Genomic DNA, 10846 nt, shown 5'->3' with positions numbered 1-10846 from the left:
ATTAAAATATAAGTAAATTTTGTTCAAAATTTATTTTGAAAAAACTTTTCTTTTTTGAAATTAAATTTATTAGTCACTTCAATTATTTTGTTATTCAATTTTTATTTTAATTAGACTTTATTCAAAATTTATTTAAATTTATAGTTTATATTATTTTATTGTTTGTAGTGCATATGTTTAGAATTTGAATTTTATAGGTGTCGTGATATTTTTTAAATTCATTTGGTTTGATTGGTTTAATAATTATATAATTTTGTTATAAAATTCGAATTAGTGAATTGAATGATCTGATTCGATAAGTAATCCAATAGTTTGACCAATAAATCAGAGAACTAATATCCTCACTGACTTGATAATCATTCAATTTTTAAAACATTAGATTTTGGATTAATTAGTCTAATGTATTTCTTTATTGATAAAGATTAAGGGAAGAAAAAAAATTGTGTAATGAGGAATTAATTTTCTAACAAGAAAAGAAATTATTTTATTTATTTTGAAGGATTATTTATTATTATTTCTAGAAGTAAGATGAAAACGAAGAAAAGTGCTTGTAAGTAACATATTTGACAAGTTTCTAAAGCAGCACAAAGGGCACCAGAAAGAACACCCTAGTATTTGCGTGCTGTGCTTGTCTTCTTCTTCTTCACACTAAACTGCACACTCTTAGGGTTCGGTTTTTCGGTAACTGCTATAACTCGTTTCGTTTCTTCAAAATCAATGCCCACTTTTTCTTAATCATCATTTTTTTTTTTTGGTTTCAGTTGCAGCTGAATGCGCTCGAGTTTACATCGCTGATTACTTTACCTTCTGTGCTTTGGTTTGGTTACTATCGAAATCTATAGCAAGATAATACAAGGTAAAGTTTTTGTTTTTGCTATTAATCGGTTAAAATTGTGTTTTTTGTTATTGCATTTGATTTGGTTCATAGTCATTTTCCCCTAAATTCAGTGTATTAGGGTTTTCAATTTGTTTATCTAGTTCTGTTTATGCTTTTTTTTTTGCATGACGATGAATTGATTGTGTAATCTATGCCTTGGATTTGTGTTTGTGAATGGAATTAAGTGATTATCTATGGTAAGTTGTTGTAGGAAGAAAGAAAGTGTAAAATGATATTATGACATGCATTATGAAGATTTGAATATAGATTTTTAGCTTGATTTGAATGGTGGTAGCATTTAGCTATTTGACTATGTTAAGAGTCCCACATCGGACAATACATTACCTGAACATGTGCTTATAATGTGCTTATAAGTAAAGGCAATCCTCACCCTACAAGTCGGTTTTGTAAGGTTGCGTTAGGCCAATCATACATTCTTAACATGGTATCAAGAGTCTGGTTTAAGATCTGGTGAACAGGTATTAAGGTTATTGATCATACAAGACATGGTATTAAGATTCTTAGTATAGGTTGTGTCACATCACACACTGTCGTTTCTTCTCAATCTGTATTCCTGTATTCGTTGTGATCTCGAGTCTTATCAAGATTCTTGAGATTTATCCTGTTTTGATGTGAGATCTTCATTTTCTTTGTATCTGTTTGGTAATTTGATTCAAAACTTGCAAGTTATTTATATCTCAAATTGCTCAGATTTGTAATACCAACTATGTATGTTGAAGATTAGGAGTTTAATTAATATACTAGTTATTACCATAATAGCATTCTATACAATTTGTTAAAGATATTGAAATTTGTTGTGGATCAAATTTTGTGAAATGCTAACTTGTGATTTGTTTTCTACAGTGAAGGATATGGTATCCTCTGTTGAGTTGTAGTAATGAGGGCTTAGTTATATGGCTTCTTATACATTCTCTTTGCATGTATTACGATCTGAAAATGGTGGCAGTTGTGTGAAGAATTATGAATCTGTTGTTTTCTCTTATACACTCTAATTGAAGTCTCTTTCTCCAGGTTTCTTAGAATCTTAATTGGACTCTGAGTGATGAATTCGCAGTTTGTGGTTGACTTGAATAGCAAGATGAGTAATCCATATGCAGCAAACCCGGTAAGTAATTCATGTATCATTTAATTACATCTCATATTGTTGATTATTATGTCTAGCGCAAGTGATTGGTGTGCAGGTTCTTTTGAGTATTTTCAATTTTGGGGCTCGAGTTTGATTCCTAATTCCAGTAGTATATCTAAATTGACAATCTGCATGCAGGGTGAAGCAACTGTCATGGGATTTGAAATCTTGAAGACATCTGATTCCGGTTACAACAACGTATACACTTTAACTGAAGACGAGTCACGTGATCCACCCGAGGCTCCTCCACAATTGCAACAAACCTTGCTCGGCTATCCTGCCAATGTTGGTAGTTCTAGCTCTCTTCCATTGCCCCAGAGCGCGATTCTTAATCATCTTTATATCGAGAACAGAGAGCCTCAAAGATCTGTGGTGGCTTTGGGTTTCACTCATCGCTTCCGTGCCAAATATGTTACCGTTGTGCTCTACAAGCCAGTTCAAAGAAGGGGAACCACAAGCATTTGATGTGCATATTGTAAACCTTCTCTACAAACCAGATGAAAGAAGAGGAACCAAAAACATTTGATGTGCATATTATGTGAACTCTATATCTGTTGGTTTGTGATGATTGATTGTGTAGACTTGATATTTGAATTAGCAGGGAGTGATATTTATTGGACTTCAATTCTGTCAACTAGGCAGGATATTTATCTTTTTAAAAATGTTATTAGTATTTTGGACTTTTTAATTATGTTATTGCTTTTATTTTAAATCTGTTTTTCCATATACTTCAGTTAAAAAAAAATGATAACAGTGTTTTAAAAACCGAATCGGACATCAAACCGGTGAGGGTATTGGGTCACTGGTTTATTGGTCGAACGACCGAGTCACTGGTTGAACCGCATGACTAAATCGGGTTAAATCGGATAACTCGGTTGAATAGACCGGTCATTATAACAAAATTATGTAGGTATAAAATTTATCGAACCGGATAAGTCAGTCTCTACAAAATATAACTAGCACTTAAATTTTTTGAAAATATCATACTATAAATAAATTCAGAAGTTTATAATTTAAATTTAAATTTTACACATAGGTATCACACACAATAAAATAGTACATAATTATAAAATATAATTGCAAACAAAAGTTTAATCGCAATATAATCTAATTAAATAATTTATAACAAAATAATTTCATTATATACTAAATTTAATTTCAATAAAAAAAATTGTTTCAATGTTGAATCTCCTTCTTCAATATCAAAATTATCGGTAAAAAAATCAACCGCATCTGAAACAATTTTTTTATTTTTTATTTTATTTTTAATTTTTCATTAAAATAGTCAAAACGACGTTGTGTTAATTTTTTAAATTTAAAAAAAATTAAGAAATGCATTTAAACCGCCGGTTCACAAAAATCGCCGGTTTTTCCGGTTTTAGCGGTTTACACCGATTTTGACCGGTTCACACCGGTTCAATGACATTCCCAATCCAGCTATTGAACCAGACCGGTTACCTGGCCGATTCCCGGTTCGATCGGTCCGGTCCGATTTTTAAAACACTATTGATAAGCTTTCGTGGTTTACTGGAGAAGATGCTTTTTTTTTTACAATAAATATAGAAGGTAACTAGTTAAGTTTCAATCATGGAAGATGATAAGCTAGAGGAAGTTTATTCAATGTGCATACCATAAGAAGACTAGTTCAGAATGCCAACTTTCATTAATTTAACACTTCCGTCCAGAATAATACCAGCAATTTTGTCAAAATAATGAGCAACACTTTTTCATTCATTTAATTCTTCTTCTACTATTAAATCAATTGCATGTACTTTTAAATTTGTTCTTTCCATTCAAACTTTTTACACTTGAAAAAAAGGCAAATGTGTATTTGACAAAGAGAAATGCTATTCTTATATCATATTCATACACCAATATTTACACCAAACACTGTTTACTGTATTTATACGGTGAACAATGTTTTTTTAAATAAAATAATAATATTTATAAAAATTATTTTTATTTTTAAAATTACGGACAACACAGTTCATGTACGGACGTGCATTAACCAACTTCATTACTGCATTAACCAAATCTTTACACTGCATTAACCAAGTTTGATGATTGCTAAAAAATATTTTTAGTACCTGGATGTTGCATTAGCCAACTTCATTACTGCATTACCCAAGTTTTTACACTACATTAACCAAGTTTGGTGACTGCTAAAAATTATTTTTAATACCTGAATGTTATAAAATATAACTAGCACTTAAATTTTTTGAAAATATCATACTATAAATAAATTCGCAAGTTTATAATTTAAATTCAAATTTTACACATAGGTATCACACACAATAAAATAGTACATAATTATAAAATATAATTGCAAACAAAAGTTTAATCGCAATATAATCTAATTGAATAATTTATAACAAAATAATTTCATTGTATACTAAATTTAATTTCAATAAAAAAAATTGTTTCAATGTTGAATCTCCTTCTTCAATATCAAAATTATCGGTAAAAAAATCAACCGCATCTGAAACAATTTTTTTATTTTTTATTTTATTTTTAATTTTTCATTAAAATAGTTAAAACGATGTTGTGTTAATTTTTTAAATTTAAAAAAAATTAAGAAATGCATTTAAACCGCCGGTTCACAAAAATCGCCAATTTTTCCGATTTTAACAGTTTACACCGATTTTGACCGGTTCACACCGGTTCAATGACATTCCCGATCCAGCTATTGAACCAGACCGATTACCTGGCCGGTTCTCGGTTCGATCGGTCCGGTCCGGTTTTAAAAACACTATTGATAAGCTTTCGTGGTTTACTGGAGAAGGTGCTTTTTTTTTACAATAATATAGAAGGTAACTAGTTAAGTTTCAATCATGGAAGATGATAAGCTAGAGGAAGTTTATTCAATGTGCATACCATAAGAAGACTAGTTCAGAATGCCAACTTTCATTAATTTAACACTTCCGTCCAGAATAATACCAGCAATTTTGTCAAAATAATGAGCAACACTTTTTCATTCATTTAATTCTTCTTCTACTATTAAATCAATTGCATGTACTTTTAAATTTGTTCTTTCCATTCAAACTTTTTACACTTGCAAAAAAGGCAAATGTGTATTTGACAAAGAGAAATGCTATTCTTATATCATATTCATACACCAATATTTACACCAAACACTGTTTACTGTATTTATACGGTGAACAATGTTTTTTTAAATAAAATAATAATATTTATAAAAATTATTTCTATTTTTAAAATTACGGACAACACAGTTCATGTACGGACGTGCATTAACCAACTTCATTACTGCATTAACCAAATTTTTACACTGCATTAACCAAGTTTGATGATTGCTAAAAAATATTTTTAGTACCTGGGTGTTGCATTAGCCAACTTCATTACTGCATTACCCAAGTTTTTACACTACATTAACCAAGTTTGGTGACTGCTAAAAATTATTTTTAATAGCTGAATGTTGCATTAACCAACTTCATTACTGCATTAACCAAGTTTTTACACTGCATTAACCAAATTTGAATAATGTTATTCTTACACCCATGAACAATACTTTACAGTAGTCACCAAATTTGGTTAATACAATGTAAAAACCTGGTCAATGCAGTAATGAAGTTGGTTAATACAATATCCAGGTATTAAAAATAATTTTTAGTGGTCATCAAACTTGGTTAATGTAGTATAAAAACTTGGTTAATACAATAATGAAATTGGTTAATGCACGTCCGTACATGAACAGTGTTGTCCGTAATTTTAAAAATAAAAAATATTTTTTATAAATATTATTATTTTATTTTAAAAAACACTGTTCACCGTATAAATACGGTGAACAGTATTTGGTGTAAGTATTGGTGTATAAATATGGTGTATGAATTAGGGGTGTTCGCGGTGCGGTTTGGTTTGGTTTTGAGCATAAAAGCCATCCTAACCGCGAGATAAAAATGCATGCGGTTCGGTTTGGTTCGGTTGATTTTTAAAAAGTCATCCAAACCAAACCAAACCAAACCAATGCGGTTAGGATTGGTTCGGTTAACTGCGGTTTACACTATAAAATAAAAATGTACTGAAATAAAAGGAAAAAGGAAAGTAATTCAATGTCAATATAATATATGATATTATACCATACAAAAGAAATTATATTACAAGAACAGTAGAGAACTAAAAATACATTATAAATGAAATACATATATTAGACAGTAGAGAAATATATATATATATATATATATATATATATATATATATATATATATATATATATATATATATATATATATATATATATATATATGTATAAAATATAAAAACTAAGTGGATTATGCCAAAACTTAAGTTAATAAATTAATTATTAAAATTCAAAACGTTAGATGTGGCTGTGTGCAATTGAATTTGGAAAGATAATAAATTAATTATAAAAATTTAAAACTTAAGTTAAATATGCGGTTTGGTTCGGTTCCGTTCGGTTTCGTGAAATAAAAACCGCAAACTAAACCAAACCGTGCGGTTCAGTCCAAAAACCATCCAAAATCATCCAAACCAAACGCGGTTTTTTGCGGTTTCGGTTTGGATTGGTTCGATTTGCGGTTTTGCTTTTGGATTGGTTCGGATACGATCACCCCTAGTATGAATAGCATTACTCTTTGACAAATAGTCAAAATAATACACTTCTCAATCAATAATATATGAACACATCACAAGCTAAAAATGCACTCTTTCAAATTCAAATCACACTATTACATACATACATTCTCTCTCTTCATTAAAATTTCAAATCTCTTTTATATTTCTTTCCCACACTTTCTCATTTTCATTTTAAATTTTCCCTCTATTTATTTATTATCACTAAAAATACTAATAATCTATTTTTTATTTAAATAAAATTAAAATTTTATTTATCTCACGGATCATCTAACAATAACAAATCAATTGCATGCACTTCTAAATTTGCCATTTTCATTCAAATTTTTTACACTTGCCAAAGGGCAAATGTATTTGACAAATAGCCAAAATAACACACTTCTCTATCAATCATATGTGGACACATGACAAACTAAAATTGCACCCTTTCAAATTTAAATCACACAATTATGTACACCCATTTTCTCTCTTCATCAAATTTTCAAATCTCTTTTATATTTCTTTTTTCCACACTTTCACGTTTTCATTTTAATTTTTCCCGCTATTTATTGACTACCACTAAAAATAATAATAATCTATTTTTTAATTTTAATAAAATTAAAAATTTATTTATCTCACGGGTCATTATCAAGACAATATCTATTTTATTTTAATCAATCATTGTCTTAATTTAAAAGATAAAATCTTAATTTTTAAATAATAATTTTTTTCTTTCTCCATCTCACATTTTTTCTTATCTTTTTGTATGATTATTTAATACAATTAAATTTATATAATAATTTTTTATTTTACAATTAAATAAGTCATTTCAAATTTTTTTATTTGTATCTAAATACATTTTACATTGCATCAAATAAATTTTTTATCTCACGGGTCATTATCACCATAATGTCTATTTTATTTTAATCAAAAATTATATTTATTTGAGATACAAATTTTATTTTATGTTAAAATTCCAATTTTTTTCATCGCACAAATATTTTTTTATATGATTATTTAATACAATTGAGTTTATATGATTATTATTTATTTATAATTAAGTCACTCATTAAAAAAAAATTGATAAGGGATTTATGCCTAACAAAATTTGAACATGAGATCCTTAGAGAAGCACACTCTCATGACTTAAGCCTTCATCACTAGGCCACACACGCACACAAGTCACTCATTTAAAATTTACAAGTATCTAAATATATTTTATTATACAATATCAAATAAACTGATATTGAGGTAGATGAGATAGTTAAACTGATATGTGTTAATTGAATTAAATTAGTGTAATTTAGATTAGAGAAAATTTGGGGCATTATTTATTATCATTTTTCTAGTTATGTGTAAGAAAAGGGACAAAATGAATTCAGACAGTGTTTTAAAAATTGGATTGGATCGGCCGATCGAATTGGGAAATGGAGGGATCTGGTATGATTGGATTATTTGATCGGATAAGTTATAGAACTAGTGGAAACCGAGCAGAATCGACCAAAATCAATAAAAATCGACAAACTAACTATTTTAGAAAATCGACACGTTAAATGCTATAGACAAAATGATATCCTTTTGATAATAAAAAATTAAAATATAAATAAACTTTGTTCAAAATTTTTTTTAAAAAACTTCTATTCTTTAGAATTAAATTTATTAGACACTGCAATTATTTTGTTATTCAATTTTTGTTTTAATTATACTTTGTTCAAAATTTATTTGAATTTGTAGTTTGTACTATTTTGTTGTTTATAGTGACTATGTTTAGAATTTGAATTTAAAGAATAAACTTGTGAAATTATGATATTTTGAAATTTTGTAGGTGTCGTGATATTTTTGAGAGACATCCGGTTTGATTTGTTTAATAATTATATATATTTGTTATAGAAACTGAATTGTTCAATCGAATAATCCGATTTAATTATACGATTCGATAAGTAACCCAATAGTTTGACCAATAAATCAGAAAACTAATATCCTCACTAACTTGATAATTGGTTAGATTTTTAAAACATTAGATTTTGGGTTAAGATTAGCATAATGTATTCTTTTATTGATACAGGTTAAGGGAAGAAAAAAATTGTGTAATAAGTATTTGTAATGAGGAAATATTTTTCTAATAAAAGAAATATTTAATTTATTTATTTTTATATTTTGAGGGATTATTTAGTATTATTATTTCTAGAATTTATAATATAAGAAAATTAAATATTTTAGAAAATACTATTTTAATCTTTTGTCTTTCTTCGCCACCTCATTATTTTGAAGGTATTTTGTGTTTAAAATTTACTTTTTGTAACTAAATTGTACTTTTGCAACTAAATTGCAATTTTGGTTTTAAATTATACTTTTGCAACTAAACTGCTCCAACACCAAATCTCAATGATCGTATCATATGTGTTGGGTGGGTTTTAAATCCGCGGCATTTTGTTCAAGTGTATTTGAAATCGGGAGGCCATATACCACCTACATCACTAGAGTGGGCGATTCATTTCACAATCCCATCTGAGACTTGGCCGGAGTAATTCATTTCATTGAAAGGATGCAAGAATACAACAAGTTGAACAAAATTGAAATATAAAAAATAGAGAAAAGTCAAAAGGGGTGCCACCGATGGATTTGGTCGGCGACAATTTTTTCGGCTCATTTAAGTAGTTAGGTATCATTTTATTGTAAATGTTATTTTATTCATGTATTATACTGTGGAAATATATCCATTTTTGTAGTTTGACCAAAATACAATATTTGAATACATGAGGTTTTTTCAATGAGTTGTTGTTTATGTTCTGTTTCTGGTTTTTCACTCCCAGGAGACTAACTGAAAATATATTTTCGGTTCCAATTTATATAAAATCGGAAGTGAAATTTCGGTTTCAACTCTGACACAGTGATAGGATTTGTATGGTTCATGTTTGCCTCCAACTACTATAAATAACCTCACTTGTCATATTATTTCATACCACAACACCAAAAATCATAAATGAACATGAAAATGAACATCGAATGGCATGTTGGAGTTGTCCACTTTACCGGCGTCACACCATCATGCAAATTTAAGCTTACCACGTACACCCCAATAGAAGAAGTACGTGTAATATTGCATGAATTTGTACCTTATAGCGACAATCTCAAAATTGTGAAGATCGAGTACCGCTTGCCATCTGTTGACAAAGATGGGAAGCTTGTACTCATCAACCATGAGCTGAAGAACGGCGCTGATATGTGAGGTATGTGGAATACTTATACCAGTTTTGAGGAGAAAGTTTCGATCGAGCTAGATGCGACTATTTCAAGATCAGTCAATGATATTATCATGATGTTGCAACGTCCACATAGACATTGATTTGTAATGTTTGCTTTGTGTTAAAATTCTTAATGTATTTTCTATGTTTATGTTATGATTCCTATTTCGAGTTTGTGATATTGGTGTTATTTAATGATGTTTTTTCTGGTTTCTGCATAGCACAAAATCGGAGGTATATCTCCGGGTCAAAACCGAAATTACATTTGCAGTTCAATTGTACAGTTTATCAGATTTTGGTGCGCACTAGAAATATATTTTCGATTTTGAAGGACATTTTTTAGAATTTCACATGGTGCGCTAAAAAAGCATGGAATGGAATAAGAAATTCTCAATACTAAATATCCTTAATAGATCATTTGGACTTCTGGGTCAAACCCACTAGGAGGAAATTAAAAACAACGTTGTAAAATTTAGTTATAATAAAAGAATGAGAAAAAAGGATATATATTGACAGTGTAAACTAATTTTACACTGTCAATCAATCACGATCATATTAAGTGTCAAATCATTCTGTTATTTTTAAAAAAGTTATCTAACATGGCTGATTGATGAATCCTAATTAAGTGACATATAAAATTATTAAAAAACAAAATCTTTTAATCAACATACAATAATTTTTTATTACCTTTTGGACATGTTATTCAAAGTTTAAGTCCTGACAATAATATTTATTTATATTTATTGATGTTTATAAATCTAATGACTTTTTAAAAATTGCATACTCTTATTTTATTTTTGGTTATAAAATCCACCTTTTGTATCCTGAATATATTTCCTTCATAAGGATTAATAAGAGTTTGACGTTATAGTTTTAAAAAGTTGTAAAATATCATCAATGTCACTTTTAATAAATAAAAATTTATCTATTACTCTTTATAGTCGTCTTTGAGGGCGTACAAAGCGGATTATTGCACAGGGCCTTAAATTT

At 28.6% G+C, this 10846-nt stretch overlaps 1 protein-coding gene across 3 annotated transcripts; it reads left to right on the top strand.

Moving 5' to 3' along the window:
- Positions 1-535: 535 nt before the first annotated feature.
- LOC131621355 (SNF1-related protein kinase regulatory subunit beta-3-like) lies at positions 536-2712 on the top strand. Of its 3 annotated transcripts, none has more exons than XM_058892397.1 (4): positions 536-668; positions 762-856; positions 1910-2003; positions 2163-2712. In XM_058892397.1, the coding sequence occupies exons 3-4, from the start codon at positions 1941-1943 to the stop codon at positions 2487-2489; spliced, it is 390 nt and encodes a 129-aa protein (XP_058748380.1). In that variant the 5' UTR covers positions 536-668; positions 762-856; positions 1910-1940; the 3' UTR covers positions 2490-2712. The 3 variants fall into 3 exon arrangements, with proteins under 3 accessions (XP_058748380.1, XP_058748379.1, XP_058748381.1); XM_058892396.1 differs by having other exon boundaries at positions 539-681; XM_058892398.1 differs by having other exon boundaries at positions 609-668; positions 768-856.
- The last annotated feature ends 8134 nt before the right edge of the window (positions 2713-10846 follow it).

The sequence above is a fragment of the Vicia villosa genome, unplaced genomic scaffold (assembly GCF_029867415.1).
Source record: "Vicia villosa cultivar HV-30 ecotype Madison, WI unplaced genomic scaffold, Vvil1.0 ctg.000004F_1_1_1, whole genome shotgun sequence".
NCBI lineage: Eukaryota > Viridiplantae > Streptophyta > Magnoliopsida > Fabales > Fabaceae > Vicia > Vicia villosa.
Note: the sequence above shows the minus strand (reverse complement) of the source record. Positions and strands in the feature narration are given on the sequence as shown.

Excerpts from the sequence above, each read along its gene's own strand:
- LOC131621355 (XM_058892397.1), top strand. The coding sequence starts at position 1,941 with ATGAATTCGCAGTTTGTGGTTGACTTGAATAGCAAGATGAGTAATCCA. Across the intron at positions 2,004-2,162 it reads ATCCATATGCAGCAAACCCG|GGTGAAGCAACTGTCATGGG; the intron begins GTAAGTAATTCA and ends ATCTGCATGCAG.